The sequence below is a fragment of the Ipomoea triloba genome, chromosome 12 (genome assembly GCF_003576645.1).
Source record: "Ipomoea triloba cultivar NCNSP0323 chromosome 12, ASM357664v1".
Lineage (NCBI taxonomy): Eukaryota > Viridiplantae > Streptophyta > Magnoliopsida > Solanales > Convolvulaceae > Ipomoea > Ipomoea triloba.
In genome coordinates this window covers 1284676-1303325 of record NC_044927.1, presented here as the reverse complement: position 1 = coordinate 1303325, position 18650 = coordinate 1284676, and the positions used below count along the sequence as shown (strand labels likewise).

At 34.6% G+C, this 18650-nt stretch overlaps 3 protein-coding genes and 3 non-coding genes across 7 annotated transcripts; 2 read left to right on the top strand and 4 right to left on the bottom strand.

The window, feature by feature from the left end:
* Positions 1–639: 639 nt before the first annotated feature.
* On the bottom strand, positions 640–713 carry TRNAV-CAC. Its single transcript has one exon. It is a non-coding gene; the product is annotated as a tRNA-Val (tRNA).
* A 2687-nt stretch (positions 714–3400) lies between these two features.
* On the top strand, positions 3401–5152 carry LOC115999862. The gene is made up of 2 exons (XM_031239802.1): positions 3401–3791; positions 4420–5152. Exons 1-2 carry the CDS (start codon positions 3553–3555, stop codon positions 4772–4774), a joined length of 594 nt encoding a protein of 197 aa, XP_031095662.1. The 5' UTR covers positions 3401–3552; the 3' UTR covers positions 4775–5152.
* Positions 5153–7645: 2493 nt separating this feature from the next.
* Positions 7646–11697, bottom strand: LOC116000099 (phytoene synthase 2, chloroplastic-like). Of its 2 annotated transcripts, none has more exons than XM_031240120.1 (7): positions 11480–11697; positions 10028–10751; positions 9894–9944; positions 9181–9353; positions 8773–9008; positions 8399–8591; positions 7646–8087 (listed from the first exon to the last, which is right to left on the bottom strand). In XM_031240120.1, exons 2-7 carry the CDS (start codon positions 10491–10493, stop codon positions 7929–7931), a joined length of 1278 nt encoding a protein of 425 aa, XP_031095980.1. In that variant the 5' UTR covers positions 10494–10751; positions 11480–11697; the 3' UTR covers positions 7646–7928. The 2 variants fall into 2 exon arrangements, with proteins under 2 accessions (XP_031095980.1, XP_031095981.1); XM_031240121.1 differs by lacking the exon at positions 11480–11697 and adding an exon at positions 10919–11024.
* A 1458-nt stretch (positions 11698–13155) lies between these two features.
* On the top strand, positions 13156–15332 carry LOC115998326 (protein SET DOMAIN GROUP 40). Its single transcript, XM_031237866.1, has 6 exons — positions 13156–13331; positions 13418–13568; positions 13685–13816; positions 14108–14248; positions 14389–14598; positions 14688–15332. Exons 1-6 carry the CDS (start codon positions 13183–13185, stop codon positions 15300–15302), a joined length of 1398 nt encoding a protein of 465 aa, XP_031093726.1. The 5' UTR covers positions 13156–13182; the 3' UTR covers positions 15303–15332.
* Positions 15333–17666: 2334 nt separating this feature from the next.
* On the bottom strand, positions 17667–17766 carry LOC116000571. Its single transcript, XR_004094146.1, has one exon. It is a non-coding gene; the product is annotated as a small nucleolar RNA Z103 (small nucleolar RNA).
* A 49-nt stretch (positions 17767–17815) lies between these two features.
* On the bottom strand, positions 17816–17918 carry LOC116000572. Its single transcript, XR_004094147.1, has one exon. It is a non-coding gene; the product is annotated as a small nucleolar RNA Z103 (small nucleolar RNA).
* Positions 17919–18650: the final 732 nt, after the last annotated feature.

Genomic DNA, 18650 nt, shown 5'->3' with positions numbered 1-18650 from the left:
GGGGGGGGGGGGGGGGGGGGGGGGGGGGGTTAGGAGGGGCAAAACTCTTAACTATTTATGATACCCCTATTTATACTAAAGGCATGCTCATTGTGATACACTATTACAATGGTTTTATGAGCATCCAAGTTATGAAAGTTTTCATGATTTTTTTTTTAATATACTCCATCTGTTCCATTTTATCCGTCCTTTTTATTATTCATTGGTAAAATTAACTCTTTCTTTATTGTTTATTTTCTTTAGTAATTTTTTTATTATTTTTAAATTTAATTTTTTGTGTTTAATAGTATTTTTAATGTAATTTTAAAATATATAAATTTTATATATTAATGCTAAACTTAATATTATGAAAAATTAGATTAAAAATAATTTCAGTCAAGTCTTGTTAAACGAATCAGACAACCAAAATGGGACGGAGGTAGTAACTTTTTGGCTGTCTTGGATGAAAGAAAAGATATAAGAAATTGAATTAGTGTTGTTTTGGGTTTTTTTGACAATTTTTGGCAAGATGAAACGAAAAAAGGAAAAAAAATAATAAATAGTCACACCCTCCCTGCATGGACTTGTACAAATGTATAGAAAGAAATCCAACATTCATAGTACTGCGAACATCTAAATAACACAAAAATGTAGTGACTTTGTCTGAGCCCGGGTTCGAACCGGGGACCTCTAGTGTGTGAGACTAGCATGATAACCAACTACACCACCCAGACAAGCTTGGCACTTCGCGCAAATACATGACTCTAATACTATAAATTCAGTTTAAATATTATTTTTATTGAAATGATAAAATTTAGGAAAATGTTTCCTATCCTACCTGAACAAATTTTGTTTCTCTTTGATGGGACATGTTTTATATGATTAGTTTTATTTATTTATTTATTTTTCAAATCTAACTTATTAAATTTGCAACAACAGTTAGTAGCAAATATGGGTAGAAAATAAGTCTATGTAGTGTTACTTCTTCTTCTTCTTTTTTAGTACTATTGACTCTAATACTGTGTAGTATCTATTCAATATACATTCTCAATAAGTTGTAGCTCAAAGATTCAATATCCCAATACTGGAGTTTGATCATGTAACATTTCCTCAATGTAGTGTTACTTATTAAAAATTACTTCCATCAACAAGGTAAGGGTACTTCTTATGTGCAAAAGTGTATAATTTTAAGGGCATTCATAATAGAGATTTTGATGTGATTTTTGAGGAGATTTTGTCTGAAGTGAAAGAGAAAATGTTTGAGGTTATTGCAGGAATGCTTAGTTTTTATCTCGAAAAGTGGGCCCCACCAAAACAAGGAAACATTGTTGCTCACACAAAGCATCTAGTTAGGTACGTTCGCTACACGTGCTCGTTGAGCGTGTTATACTACATATTTAAAAAAAAATAAAAACATTACTTTTTAGATTTTATTTTTCCTTTCTTTTTCTCCTTTCTCCCGATGTTCTCTTTCTTAATCACAATCGAAAAAATTACTCAAAATTTACGTCTATTAAAGATGCTCTAAAACAAATTCATGAAATTTAAAATACAATATGATAAGTTTAAGAAACTTGGGGTTATTGTTGCAAAAAGAAAAACTTGGGGCTATAGAAAAAGTTATTGGTGGGTGTTTGTGTATTGACGTGTATGGATAAGAATGGCGGGGAAAGTGTGGAGGAAATTTATACAACTATTAATATACTTACTACTGTTCTTGGAGGCTGACTCACCCCTATTGATCTTGACCTTCAACCACCTTTATCCTAACCACTGTACGGACCCTCTCTCATTTTCTATTCCAAAATTAACCCTAAACCACTTCTCCCTTCTCCCTGGACTGGCCCCTGCCCCCTCTTACCTTATCAATCTTATTTCCTTGTGCCTCAACTAATACTCCACCAAACTTATCATCTTCTCACTTACTCTATCTAAAAGAGGTGATCCAATTCATAAAATATGATCTTTATAGTAATTGATGAGATTGTTATTACAAATGAAGTTAAACACCCTTCTTAATTCACATAGAGTTAATACCTATTTTGGTCCCTCAACTATTGAGTATTGTTTAATTTAGTTACAAACATTATAAATGACCCAATTTAGTTCTTTAACTTGTAAAATCGACTCAATTTGATCATCTTTTACAAATGATATCCAGTTACCGTTACTTTGAGGGGCAAAAGCGTCAATCACCTACTAAGAACCCTTTCTCATATCCTCGCTTAAACACTCCTAGATTCTCTGTAATTGAATTATGCATACCTTTGTCAGTACGAAAATGGAAAACGGAAGAAACCAAAGCTTAAAATCAAGAATTATAGCCAGACAACAATGGTTTTCCAAAGAAAATTATATTAACTTGTAGTGAGGCTAATTAATTTATGAACATTTAATAAAAATAAATAAACAGCTATTTATAAAAATAAATAATGCTATTCTGTTTTTAACATCATTCAAAAGTTTACATTTTTTTACTTTTTTTTTTCAAATTAATAGTTTTCAAAAAAAATAGTTTATATATTGTTAAGTTATATCGTTTATTTTTAGAGAATCATATCAATAATGTAGTGAGATAATAATATCACATTTGTTACCGACAATATAAAACGAGAAAGTATTAGCTTTATCGCAAACAAAAAAAAAACATATGACTTTGTTTCATATAATATGTAATTTTTAAAAGGTGTAAAATGAATAGAAATATTAAAATAATGGTTTTAAAAAAAGAAATATTAAAATAATAAAACTCTCAACAAAAAAAAAATAATAATAATAAAATAAAAAGAAATTCAACGCGGCGAGTGGGTTAAAGAATCGGCGAGCGCCCCCAGGCCGGACTTGCCGTCTTGATGAGTAACAACTGGGAGGTCTTATCCATTCTTGTTCAACTTTGGTAAACCCACCTTCACGCGATCCCTGTCGGATGAACAAACACGCGCCCCCAGACTAGACTTGACAACCCTCCTGATGAGTAATAACAGTTTGCTGTTCGCATGGTCAACTCAACTGATCGCAAGAGTAAAGTTTGGGAGAAGAGACTATGAATCGTGTTTCATCAGCGAAAATACTGGAACAACCTCTCAAAGTGAGAGACTTTTTATGAGCAATAAGCAAATGTCTAGTCTCTATGTTCAATTGAATTATCATATTTTACATCATTTCAGATGTTTTATTGGGTCAGAATGGGAAGGCTCATGGGGATTCAACTTTTGAGAACAGAGTAATAACGATTTGCACGCGCCTGGGATGCGAAGGTGGGTGGGATATGACCCGGGCTTTATTTGCCGATTATGGTACGGTGGGGACAGGTGAGAAAAGTGGGTCGGGTGACAAAGATAGCAAGTGGATAACACCGAATCTCTGACCTATCAAATAATTCTTCTTTGGCCTGGGAATATGTATTTATATCTCCCTTTGCTCTTATCCATTTTCTCCTGTGTCCCCCACTCCCATTTTTAATAATCCCATCTTTTCTTCAACCTTTCCACCTTCCACAACCCAAAGATTTGGCCTTTATTTCTTTCTTCCCAAGATTGCAGATTTGGGTGTTTTTGAATTTCATATCTGATAATGAAGCTGATAATCATGGCAGATGAGAATCAAACCCATCTTCAAGATTCATCATCACTACTGTCTCCTTCTTCCTCTGATGTGTGCAGTGATGATCTTTCCTCTGACTCAGATTTGTTTGGTGATGAGGAGGATGAAGAACAAGAAGAAGAAGATAGCCTGTCTCCATCATCTGGTTCTAGCCATGGTGATGAACCCTTGCAAGACATGTCAACCCTCCTCCAAGAACTGCCCTTCAAGTAAGCATCCTTAATTTTTCCTTTTGAGTACCTTAACCATGGTGATTTGTCTGTCTTAGGGGATTAAGGTTGGGTTTAAGGGTTATTTTTGTGTGATGGGGGAATTCCAGTCATTATTCGAGAATATACACCGATTAAATCTTAGTTAACACCTTGTGTTTAGATGACATGTAGTGATTCTTACCTATAGGAGTTTATGAGATTGAACTTCAGAGAAAAGTATAGATGAACAGACAATCTAAATCAGCATAAGTGATCTATAATTGACCTGTACTATGTAATTTTTGCCTAGATTGTCATATAGATCCAAAAAAATTTGCCTTGTGATCTTAGTCGGCGGAGAATTATCTGCTCAGGTTGGATGAATCACTTCATGCCCACCTGTTGCCAATTTACTTTTTAGAGATAAATCAACATAAATTATCCAGCTGATTGATTAAAAAATGTTGAATTTTGTAACTTGAGTGGGTAGCTGATTGATTCAAAAATGTTGAATTTTGTAACTTGAGTGGGTACTATGTTAACAGTTTGTCCGGATAATTGGGTTTAAGGATTATTATAATATTATGTGACTACTTTTTCCTTGTCAATCATGGTCTAAAAGTGTGGCTAATTTGGGGATTTGCAGGAGGGGGTTGTCAAAGCATTACAATGGGAAGTCACAATCATTCACATCTCTATCAAATGTGAGGAGTTTGGAGGATCTTGCCAAGCCAGAAAACCCATACAACAAGAAGCTCAAATCATGCAGGAGCTATGGAGGATTGTTTCTAGAAGGGTGCAAAAACAGCCATAATCAGCCTCAAAGAAGCAGCAGTTCTTCAAGGCTGGGGCTCTTGAAGAAGTCTTCTAGCAGAGGCTCATGTTCATCTCTAAGCTCAAGGAGAAATGGCAGCTTTCTTGGAAACAGACCCCCCACTGTTCCCCCTCATAGATCTGCTAGCACATCCAACTTTGCCAATCAAACCCCTTTGCTAGCTTGAAAACAAAAAGGGATGACAACATGACGGGTCGGGTCAGGTACCTCTTCATTCATTTAAGACTATCTGAACTCGAACTCGATTTCTTGTATCACTACCTGAAGTAAATACAGGGTGTTAGGGCTTGTTAAAGTGTGCCTCTCTAGCAAGGATGATAAGGATGATGATGATGATTAGGGATACTTCATTCCCAGTTTTCCATTGATGTTTGTATGAGAGTTCTGTATGTTGTCAGAATTCTGGAAACCTAACATGTTCACTTTTGATGAAATATGATCAGAAAATTTAATTTGTAACCCTTTGCCACTAGTTTTCTTGATTTTGGGACTGCCAAATTGTTGATCTTTGATCAATCAATTTTGACTTTTGTGTATATCTTTATATTTTTGGGTGACAAGAAAAATTCATAATTTTTTTTTCTTTTGTTACACAAACACAAGTAGTTATTATTTGATGAGTCTACCCAGTGTTGTGTAAACTATTATCTTATATGATGATGTCATATTTTAGCTTTATTATAATAATAAAATTAGTGTGCGTGAAAAATAAAATTAAAAAATAATCTATCAGTGTTGTGTAAACTATTATCTTATATGATGATGTCATATTTTAGCTTTATTATAATAATAAAATTAGTGTGTGTGAAAAATAAAATTAAAAAATAATCTATACAATAATACGGTGTATATATGGTCAAATTAATAATGTAATTAAAATAATATTTCAGCGTTACATACATATCGTAACTCATATTGAATTACGATATTACATCATTTGATATTTACGATATTTTTAATTTGTTTAAAATATGAGTATGTCTAATGACTTTTTCGTTTGTTATTTATCAATTTTAATGGTAATTATATTAACAGAATTTTTAACAGAAATATTGCAATTAAATGAAAGTAATAAATGTAATATGACAAAATTAAAAGAATAAAATTAAATGTGACAATGTCATAATAGTTGAATGTCATAATAGTTGAATATTAAAAGTTAAAGTTGCTCAAAGTTATTAATGTAATATGATAAAATTAAAAGAATATAACTAAATGCAACAATATCACAATATTTGAGAATTAAAACTGAAAGTTACTCAAAATCAAAGATGAAATATAACAAAAAAGAATAAAATTAAATATAAAAATGTCACAATAATCGAGAAGTAAAAATAAAATTTATTCTAATAAAATTTCATGCACTAGTCTTTTTTCTTTTTCTTTATTTTTTTTTAAGAAACAACATGCATAGTCTTTAGTACTATATATGTATAGAAACATTAATTGCATACAAATTGTGGTATGGTTTTGTGTTTGAAAGTGGATAGAGAAATATGTGTTCAGAAAAAAAGTTTGACATTTTATCAACTTGAATGAATATCACGCTACGTCTAGGCTTCCATCCCCACGTAATATAATTGTGCTTTATTTTTTAATTATTCTTTTCAAATTTTTATATGACACACGATATTCATATCCTTGTAAAATTTAATTTAATTTAATCATGTCATGCTTGTACAATTTAACTCTTATGGAGGAAAAATTTGGTTCAAGGTGGTGGAGTTATTCTCGATATGTCTAGCATAGATAAATATTGCACATTATTTGCACATACTGTTTGCATGGGTAACTCAACTGGTTACATAAGTGAAAAAAAAAAAAAGATCGAGTCTCACACGTGGTTATGCTCACAAAGTAAGGGAGGCTTGTTGTCACTTAACACTCTAGATTTCTTCATTTTTAAAAAAAAAATTATTTTCCTAATGATTTTATTTAATCGAGGGTCCCTTGTATTTGGTAATAATTTCAAATTTGGTCCAAGACAATAGTTTTTGTCATTTAATTAACAGCCAAGACTATCATATTTTGGACACTTTTAGTCATTTCAATGAATCGGTGAAACCCTATTTTTAGAAATGGTGTTTTCAGATGATAAAGAATAGTGATTCGAGTTTGGGACATGCGTTTTTGACATCATCCGCATGTCCCAAACTCGTTTGTCCCTTTTTGTCATCTTTTTAAAACATTCATATTTTTGTCAATAATTGCAAAAAGTGTCACATTTTAGTTAGTAGCCTGAAAATCCATTACTACCTAAAAGTGCACATTGATGTCATTCCCCAAATCTTAACAAGTAAGCGATTCCAATAAGATAAACCAGACTAGATAAGATCTGACTGATCAACTTAATTCAGAGGTCAATAAGCTGTCTATAACTAAAAGTAAAATTTATTATCTTGAGATCCCAAACTCATCTATCCAACCGACTTAGCTGGGATGGAGCTGATGTCTAAAAATATCTAATGTTGGGGGTTGGCAATGCATATGGACAGGATATTTTCCAGCATATACCAAACAACAATGGTTTTCCAAAGAAAACTATGGATTGGTTTTTACAAGTGTCATAGCTCTCAAGGAAGAATTTGCATATCTTAGGAACCCACAATTGTCTACTCTATCCATAGACAACAATGTCCCCTCCATGTGAAATAACAAAATTTTTCCTTGCAAAATGTTTCTTCCTATTATTTTTGACTTATTAATATAAACTCATGTGGATCGTTGTTATTGGGTCAATTAATAATATATTTGTTTGAAAAAATTGCTCATCAAAAGTCTCATATAAAATTATATCGAAAAAGAAGTTAAATATTGAATACTATTTTTGATTCTTTGAATTTTTTATTTTTTTTGGAAGAATTGATTCTTTGAATTTTAATAATTTATATTTCATTTTCATTATTCATAAAAATTAAGATTCAAATATAATAAAATATATAGTATTTAACGTTTACTTACAAATAATGTCAATTGCACAAATTTTTAATATTAAATAATTTAATTGCACTTTTTTTTGTTCGATGGTCTAATTACATGAACAATAAAAGTTTCTGTGACTTAGTTGACACTTTTTCGAAAATGATATTACAATATTTTTATAACATTAAAATACAACGTGCTAACTTGTAGACGGAATGAAATATAAACCGTCTAAACCGAGACACCCCCAAAAAAAAAAGAAAGAAAAAAAGACACATTCACCTTTGATTTTACACTGAAATTTGAGTAAATCTGTAAGGTGTACAAACATCTGCTTCCTGTACTGTACTAAATATGCATCAGTTTCTGGATCCCAATTCCCAAGCCCCCATTGATGTTCAGTTCAAGCTTGCTGGAACCTGAGATTTTGCATATGCAATGGGCAACATAAGCAACTTCTTTGGCTTGCTCACATATGCTCTCCTTGTAAAGTTGTCGTAGTCATTGGATTCGATCTCATCGAGGATCTTGCGATACAGCAGCAGTGATGCCCACACCTGAAACATTCGATGAGAGATTAAGGATGTTTTATGTTCGTGTTCTGTTCGATTGCTGAAATTGAAGCATGTGCTCCATCTCAACTAAAAGTCTAAGATGATAGTTGGATTGCACATTTATGTTTATATATTATATGCTCAACACGCCCCTAACGAGGGTTGGTGAACTTTTGATATCAAATTGAAGCATGTGCTCCATCTCAACTAAAAGGCTAATCTGATAGTTGAATTGCACATTTATGTTTGTATGTTATATGTTCAAACCAGTGATGTTTAAGAGAGGCTAATAGGGAAAAGCTATGGCAGCTTACGGGCCATCTGCTGGCGGAGCTAAGCTCGGTTACTCCTCGTTCTGCTTCATCGAAGAACTTCCTTGCCCTCAGGATCTGTTTCTTCATGAAGTTCCTCCACTTGTCTGTTACTCTTCCTGCAAATATGTCCTCGTCAGATAGCCCCGCCTGAGCTAGTTCGTCTTGGGGTAAATACACCCTTCCTCGTCTCGCGCTGTAGAAAAGGTGCAAAAGTGTCAAGAAAACTTTCATGACAGATGACTATGTTGTTGCTTCATTTGTTCTTTGTTTTCTGTTTTCTGTTTTCTATTTTCTATTTTCTATTCTCTGTCGGGTTTTTTTTGCAGTAAATACCATAAATTTGAAGAGTTAAAGAATGATGCTTTTGCACTTACTCCTCTCCCACATCTCTGAGAATGTTGGTAAGTTGATTCGCGATGCCTAATGCCAAAGCAGCGTTGTAGACACTCTCGGTGGTGGCATTCGAGTCGGGCGCAATGCCCATAACCGGGACGCTCATCAGACCGACAGTTCCCGCAACATAGTAGCAGTAGAGATACAGCTCGTCGAAATTTTTGTATCTCGACTTCCAAAGGTCCATCCGCATTCCTTCAATCATATCTCTGAATGGCTGCAATCAAGCAGCAACATACACACGAGCCAGCAGAGCGTTAAGTAAACTCGTTGATGACAAGTAATTTGCGTGTTTGTCTTAAATAATACTGCATTGTAACAGAGTCAATAGTACTCAAAAAAAAAAATCTCGAAAATTCTTGGATACTGACAACACCAAAGTTTCTGACCTGAATATCAACTGGAAACTTGGAAACCGTATACGATACTGCAGCATCAAGCATATCAAACGGACGCCCTCCAAAAATGTCGTCCAGCCTAGCCTCCCACCTATCCAAAGCTTTCGGAGTTATATGCGATGCATTAGGCCCGTCAACAAGCTCATCCGTTCTCCTACACCATACTGTTCGAAAAAGAAAACAACAATTTTATGCATAGCACAAAACGAATCCTCCCTATCACGTGAATTTCAGTAAACATTTCCAATTATTTGCGAAATTGCTAATCAAAGAAAACACAAAAGACTGGTCTTAAAAGCCAACAAGTAATATATATTAACATAAAACAGCAGTGCCCAAATCCTTCTTTGTTGCTCATCTTTATCGACTGCAAATAACAGAAGATTATAACGCTGAAAGACATAAAACCTTAACCATGTGATGCCAAATTTAAAAACCTATGCCAAAGATTCCTATCAAAGTCAACGAAGCAGACAGTGAAAGCTATATAATAATTTAAATGTAGCCCGAATACAATAACTAGCATCTGTACATACACCTTAGTTAAAAAAATATTCGACTTTTTTTTGCAGTTATCTTCTTGCTGTTTCCTTAAAAGTGTCCTGCAAACCATCTAAGCGTAAGCTCTACCTATTTCTAATCCGCTCTAATTGAAATCAGATGCCTCGTTATGTATTTAAGATTGCAGTGCCTAGAATTCTTACCATATATTGCCCAGATAGCTCGTCTCCTCTCGGGTGTCATTAGCATGGTCCCTGGAGGACAAAACAAGATCATTTTTCGAATCTCTAATGGTATTTTAAATTTTAACGAATTCTTGTTAACAAAAGAGGCTTACCCAAATAAAACGTCTTTGCATACTCTGCACAGACTTCACCACACCGATCATATGCTTCACTCAACACGCCCAAGTTTTGGGGAAGAATCATGTCAGTCTTCACCTCCGGTTTTTCACTAGATCTGAATTTCCTATCCACCATAGCAGCCTGCTTCAAGACCACATCATAGACCTTTTGCTCTGATGCCATCTTTATTTCCCCGGCTGGAGTAGCCACTACACTAGCAAGAACAGAGAATCTTCCCCCATTCTCTAATCCCGACCCTCGTGAACAAGAAAACTTCAAATCTGCATTGAGAGAGCTCGAATTCCACCTTCGTTTCCCACCCAACTTAACCCTGTAGTCATTGCACACCAAACTCCTATCCCAAGCCAGAACACGATTCCCATCCCTTACTGAATCCAAAAACCCGGAGCCAACCTCAGACGCGGGAGAAACAACCCACATCATCACAGCAACAGACATGCTGAAACAAGGCTCGGTGCTCTGAGCAACCTCAAGATTTTGTGTTGATTTATGTTCTCTCTCGTTTTACCTCGGCCTAGTTTATACTAGTAAACGATGTAATATGTCCACTAAAGTGTATCCACATTGAAGCAATACCCACTTTGCCTTTTGCTAAAACTATTATAAAATCCCAACAAAAAAACCACAATGAATTTGTCTTTATCAACCACAATGCCTTGTGTTCATCGACAGGATGCTAACCTCTTCCTGTGCCTTCTGCACAATGAAATAAATTTAAAAAAATTACTTAAATATTCAGTGACACACTGAGTCACTGACACATACTGATATAAGTCATTTAACCTCAAAAACTCTTTAAAAACCCCAACTTTTTTTATACATATATCAAAAAACAAAAACAAAAACAAAACTACAGCACCTACCATCTGCACAAAGTCATTAAGTTGGTAAATTCTGGTACATTTGACTACTATGACCCAAGAAACATATGCATCACACTTTCAATGGTTATGAATCCATTCTATATGTAGTAGTCAACTGGATTATAGATATCCCCACTTTTTTGTGTGACAAAGAAAACCCGCAACCACTGCTTAAAGTATACATTAGTCCTGTCTTGTAATCCTAACCAGTAAGAGATTACTACTTAAGGGTGTACATTGGCCCTGCCTTGTGATCTAGCCGGCAAAGAATCACAAGAAGATAAGCCTTGTTGTTCATAGCTAATCGGTTCAGACCAAGAAGGTCAATAAGTCACTCTCGTTGCCTCGTTGGGCAATAGGAGTCGAACTCCATTGGGCATTGAGAGTCGAACTTATAAAGTCAACAAACTGACCAACTTGGCTGAATTACCTAACCTTCATACATTGTATGAGCCATATGCAAGACTGCAATAGGCAAAGGCTCAATATAACTTCTTAAAGTAATTTATACTATTTGAACAATAATTTTAAAAAAATTACAGTAATGATTGAAAAGCAAACCTGTTCAAGGGTTCTATTCTAAGGTATCAACATCAGTTGTAATAAGAAGCAAGAATGGAGAATTCTGGGTGCTTGCTTTTCTGCTTCTTGAATGCCTTGCTGGAACCTTATCACATTTTTGTTGTTCGCTTTTGGGAATAAAATTGAGTGATCCTGCTGGGTCTCATCTCATTCTGCAAAAACACTGTTTTTTCACCCCCCAGAGATTATATCACTCAACAAGAGTAAAAGCATTTTGCCTTTAATCTCTAAAAAAGATTCATTTTAAATTTTTTACTAGGATTTTGGTCAGTGAGTCAGCTTTGACCAGGATATATAATTTGTGCCAAACTTGACATTGATTGAATCTCAATTTATTAAACTTTGAACTTTTTTTGGTAACTACATAAATGCAGTTAGTATTTAACCACACATAAAAGATAAATTCTATTAAAAAAATTTTATATGATGGACTCGATTGAAGGGATATTGGCAATAACCAAACACTGAAGTATGGAAATCATGCCCATCACTTGATCGCTCTTTTTGAGACACTTTGACCTAATTTTTCACTTAATTGAGTGTATCAAAATTAGTATTACTTTGATAAATATTAATTAATTGAAGGGCAAAATAGAGAAAACTTGAAATATACATCCGGGTATATTTGTGGCAACAAACAAAGAATTGTTTATTTGGGAGATTTGAATATACTTATATGGTTTATTTTACTATGTCAATCATAATTTAGAGTATAATTGATTATTTGAATATGTAAAAGAATTACCAAACTTTGTGGAATGTGATGATGTACCCAATCTCATCGGTGGAGATAACCTTATCAAAGTTAAGGGCTTGGGATTGGTCTGCTTTTACACGTGTCAACTACTTTAGTGCTCCATACCAAATAAGTAGTGGTGCTAGTGGACCCCCCCAGAGGTAAGCCTTTTACAATGCTAAATATTAATGTCAAATACTAGAGTATTGTTGTGATGCCAATCCACATTGATATTAAATTGTATTCTTTTGTCCCATACGTTGAATTCGGTTAATGAGGTTTGCCTTAAATTATTTATAATTTAATTTGTTATAATATTAAATTTATAATTAGTATGTAAAATATATATTTAGAAACTACATTAAGGGTGTTGGTCAATAAATATAAGTAAGACAGATAAAAAAAGACAAATGGAGTATTTAATTATATTTATATAGTAATACAATTTAGTTTCAATGTTAATAGACCTTTTAAAGAAAACTCAACTATTATTGTTTGTTCTATTAGGACCAATCCAACATAAATGTGCGGATAGTGCTTTCCGTGCAACCATGCAATCACTAACCATTAAGTAGCATAAATACACTATTAGGTGTGGTGCGGTGCGATCCATTTTTTTTGTATGTGGTGCATTGTTGCATTTCATTGTGGTGCATTTTCACACTATGTAGTACATTTTTACATACTTAATGGTATATCCACACCAGTTGTACAGAAAGCACAGTTCGCATTTGATAACACAAACAATATAAGTGTTATATTAAATGTAAACAATAAAGCCCACCAACATAATTTTGGCCCAATTTTAAATCCAAAAAGACAAAGTCTGCCCAAGGCCCATTTACTAAGAAACCGAACGGCACAGCCCAAAAGATTATTTACCGGCAATTTAGCATTTCAGTTTCAGCCGGGTCGGCCGCCATAGCCAGCACAAGTCGTGAGAAAGATGGAAGAAGAAGAAGAACAAGTTAATCTAAGAAGCTTTCTTCGATGGGCGGCGGAGCAGGGGATCACAGACTGTCCTTCATCTTCCACCCAATCGGGCTCTTGTATGGGCCACTCTCTGCTCGTTTCCCATTTCCCCGAAGCCGGAGGGTGTGTATATCAGTACATATGTATTTGACTATTTGTATCTCCAATTGCGCTTTCACATATTGAGATGCGTAGTTTTTGTGATTCAGGAGAGGTTTAATGGCGGCTCGCGATCTTCGCAAAGGAGATTTGATTCTCAGAGTGCCGGCGGCGGCCTTGATGACGACCGAGAGTCTGGCTGAGGAAGACGAATCGCTCTCTCGTGCTCTGCGCAACCACACTTCACTCTCATCTTCTCAGGTGCGTTTTTGAAGGACTGAAAATGGTGAATTGGATTGAAAGTTGGATTAAAATAGGGTTTAATGAAGGAAATCAAATGAATGATGTTTACGCAGTGAAATCTTGTTTTGGAGCAGAAATTGGGGGTTGCATTGCTGAATGAAGTCAACAAAGGGAAGAGTTCTTGGTGGTACACTTACTTGAAGCAATTGCCAAGCAGCTATGACACCCTTGCTGATTTTGGTCATTTTGAGATACAAGCCTTGCAGGTTTGCCATTGCTGGGATCTAAAACAGTTTGTATATTGTAAACTCTATAGTTTATTAAAGGAAATATGACACTTTTAATCCCCCAGTTATTATCAAAGTATACAATATAGATTTAGTCCCTGAATTTGATCTATTGGTGGCAGAAATAGTCCTCGAGGAGCTAAATTTGCCAAGTTGACAATAATTGAGGACTAAATCTACACTTTAAACAATTGAATGACTAAATCCACACTTTGGTCGTAATTGAGGGACTAAAAATGTCATTTTCCCTTTATTGATTATGTTTTGCAGGTGGATGATGCTATCTGGGCTGCTGAAAAGGCTGTGCAAAAGGCTAAGATGGAGCTTAAAGAAGCAAGTGTTCTAATGGATGAAATCAAGCTTAGGCCCCAACTCATGACCCTAAAGGCATGGCTCTGGGCTTCTGCAACTGTAAGTATGTGTACCCTCCTGGGTTTGCCACTAGAACTCTAATGCATTGAAGTGTTCCTAAGTTATGAGTGAAGTATTTGGTACCAACCCTGATGCTAATAATTTTACATTTTGACATAATTAACATGCATTGTTTGAAGATATTTTCGCGGACAATGCATATAGATTGGGATAGCACTGGATGCTTATGCCCTGTGGGAGATTTCTTCAACTATGCTGCACCTGGAGGAGAAAACTCTGAAGATCAGTTGTCTAGTGGGAATGGCTCCCGGCTAATTGATGCCGGATTTGAGGAGGACCTCACTGCTTATTGCTTCTATGCTAGAAGAAACTACAGAAAAGGGGAACAGGTATTCCTGGCAATTCATAAATCATACAACTCTTAGCTAAATGAAACTGCATTTGGAGCCATTAGTGGTGAATGATAATGTCACTGCAGGTTCTTCTAAGCTACGGGACCTACACAAATTTGGAACTTCTTGAACACTATGGGTTTCTGCTGCCCAAGAATCCAAATGACAAAGTGTTTATTCCTATGGAACCAGACATGTATCAGCTAAGTTCTTGGTCTAATGATTTGATCTACATTCATGAAAACGGTAAGCCATCGTTTGCCTTACTCTCCACCTTGCGACTATGGGCAACCCCTCAGAACAAGCGGAGGTCCATCAGGCAATTTGTATATTCGGGAAAACAACTTTCAGCTGACAATGAAGTCAATGTAATGGAGTGGGTTTCGAGGAAATGTCGAGCTTTGTTGGACAACCTTCCAACATCACTCGAACAGGACAAGCAGTTGCTCAGCATCCTAGACGAAATTCCAGATTGTCATAGATCCATGGAGATTAAAGAAGTGCCACCAGAGTTGTGTGCTTTCTGTAAGAGCAAGAACATGTGTGGTCAAGAAACTAGTGTTGTTGTAGCCAGGAAGAAGTCTTTTGCTAGATGGAAATTAGCTATTGAGTGGAGACTAAACTTCAAAAGAATACTTTGTGATTGTATTGCCTATTGCACTAAGACAGCAGATGAAATTCTTGCTGACAATAATACATGAGCAACAGGCTATTATATGCTCTTTTGGACTGATGGATGGCTCAACAATGGTCCCTATGGCACCATGACAATGGAAGAATGCTATGTACATTTTATCAAAAAGACGTTTTGTAATAATTCAACTAAAAATCAAAATAGAGAGTTTTCAAAAAAAAAAAATCAAAATAGCAAAATTCGATGAAGTCGCATTTTTATTGTATTAAGTTGAACGGCAGGGGGGAATTATAATTCTACCACTAAACAATTCCTTAATAAACTCGACAATATTCATCCAAAAAAATATAATGAATGTTGACATTCAAAAATTGTAATTCTAAATTCCATGACAAGTCCCGAACAAAATGTGCTTATTATTCTTTAAAACGATGTATAATACAGTACATCAATACACGATGTCATTATTATTATTCTTTAAAACGATGTATTAACCATTAAAAAACTACATTGTATATTGAATGTGCATTATACAAAATAATATACTATATTTTTATGGTTAATATAAATAAAAATGCACTTATTTAAGGATATTTGAATTGTATTGTTGTTAAAGAATAAAAAATCACGCCACAATAATGTAATAACCAAAACTAAATGTTCTAATAAAAAGGAATTTAATGAACTACTACCAATAAATCTAAAAAAAAAATAAATTATGATCTGTATTTATTATACATAAAACAAATATTATTATTTAAATAATACCCAAATAATGTACTTTTTATTTATTTATAATACATACAATAATAATCTTATCCCTACAATACTTAAAATATACATATATTTACAATGTGTGATCCATTCAATAATGATCTTATCCCTCCAATAGTTCATATATATATATATATATATATATATATATACATTACAATGATCCTTACACAGGTACACCTAATCTAAAAGGTCAAACACCTCAAAGAGTACCTCAAAGTGTTGTACTACAACTGCCAAAATACGAGACATTACAAGATTGACTCCTCGTATCCAACTGTAAGCAAACAAAAAAAAACTGAAATCCAACAGAGAGAGCACACCACATAACATCACACACATGAATGGTCAAACCGTCACCGTTTAGTGAAAGCCCTCTAGTCACCCAATTAGACAATTACATAGCACACCATCAGCATAAATACTTGGTTCATTGGATCACCGAAGAACCTGTATCTAGTGAAATCAAACACAATCATTCTTAACATACAGCTTGTTGTGCCCCAATTGTGCCAAGCCATAGCACACAAGTTCACAAAGTGATATACCACCATCCATAGAATCTCGAAATAGGGATAGCATTATCATCACTGATTGATGATCTCTACACCTCCTTCGAGATTCTACAGGTGGTAATATACCAAGTGAGCTTGATGTGCTATGGCACAAGAGTTCTATCAAATAGAGGCACCAGAGGCATAACACCCTTAACCTATCCTCTAACTTCAAATAAGTAAAACAACATCTCAAGCAATCCTTTCAAGCAAATTAACTATCTCATTGACCGTCAATAATGAATTAAACAGTGGAAAGCATTGGGGGGATAATTCATATTATAAGTTATCAAAATAATACCACCTTAAAACAAATACATAGAAAAATCATAACAATATTGCTCAAACACTTCACATTCTAAAGAAACAAAATAAAACATTTTATTTGAAATTATCATTATTATATTATAATTATAATTCCACATTCAACAACAAATTAAAATTCCTATTAGGTTATAGTCATCCTTATAATACTCTCAATATTTTCTCTACCTTACAATAACAACCAATCTTCTAAAAATATACATGAGTTCACTAACTTGGTCAGAATTACAACAATTGCGACAAATACAAAAATTACAATCCACACATATATTATGTAGATTACTTGCATTTATTACAAATATTGCAATCCTGACAAAGGTTACCAATGCTGACATTTTTCCCCAAGACATCAGCATTCTATCCCAAGACAACAAAATAAGAATCAAAACTGAAAAAGTAGCTCATTGAGCATAGACAAATTACAATTCAGTCCTCTGAGTTATTTTGGAATTCCCTTAAGCAAAACCAACAAAGACTCGTGAAAGTGAATCCACCACACTGCACCAAAATATACTGCTGAAAGATTTCTCAAAGGTAAATTTTAGTAAGATCAAACTCACAAATCTTAAACGAATCAACCACAAATAACTAACAATAACCCATTTTTTATATTAATAATGAAATGGAGCATTGTCAAATTGTAATGAAATTCCACCGAATCTGAAATCTAATATTGAAGTAACCAACTCAACATTAACAAGATAATTAAGAGTAGTGATCAAACAATAAGCATTTAGCAAAGCATCGGCAAAACAAAACATCAAACAGCAGTAAATACAATGGATCAGATTATCTGGCTTGGATCTCTGAAAACAGAGAAACATATGTAGCACAGTAATTTCAGCTTCGATCATCTGGGGAAATAATCATCACGCCCATTAAAATAATCAATTTTAAAAATAAAAATAAAAACATTCTCACAAAAGAGATGGATCAGAATATCTGGCTTGGAATTTCTCCGTAGAAGAAAACACAAAGAGCGCTCATTAATTTCAGCTTCGATCATCTGGGGAAATACTCATCACATCCATCTCTTTCAGAATTCATATCACTAATGAAAACCTAAGCAAATATCTCCAGATCTGAAATCTAAAGCTCTCGGAAGAAGAACAAGAGCCAAAAGTAATCAAACAGAATTGGAGAATGGAAGCTATAGCGTCGGCTCATACACAACGGCCACTGGCGATTTCAGGCCGTCGGTAATCAGTAATCGACGCAAATAGATACATACAGATACAGATATAAACATTGAAGAGGATATGGAAGAGAGGTACTGAAGACTGGAACTGATAAGAAATTATCGAGGAGAGTTTGGTTATATAGGAAAGGATGAGTGACTTTTCTAGGGTTTTGGCCTAAACCCTAGTTCCAATTACGGGGCGGGTATCCGAGTACTGCCCGAATGGACTCGATCACGTGAATAGCGCATGCTTAGAGCTTAGTATACTTACTTTTTTTTTTTGTAAATTTGCAGGGTCTTTCTCTCCATCTATTTAACGGTCCGGGGTCCACTCACGTTCGCTCCGAGAGGCACAGGAGCTAGCCCAGGGGGAATCGTCACTTGTAGGAATTGTCGCTTAGTATACTTACTGCTTACACTGTTACAAACATTTTGTTTAAGCACCGATTAATTAACGTCTAGGTGCTAGGTGTCAGTCAATCGGTTAGCCGTTAGCATATCATCATAATTTATAGTCTATGCGACTAACTAGCCTGCTTAGGTACCGATTATACCACCTAGTCGGTCGATTAGCTATTGTTCT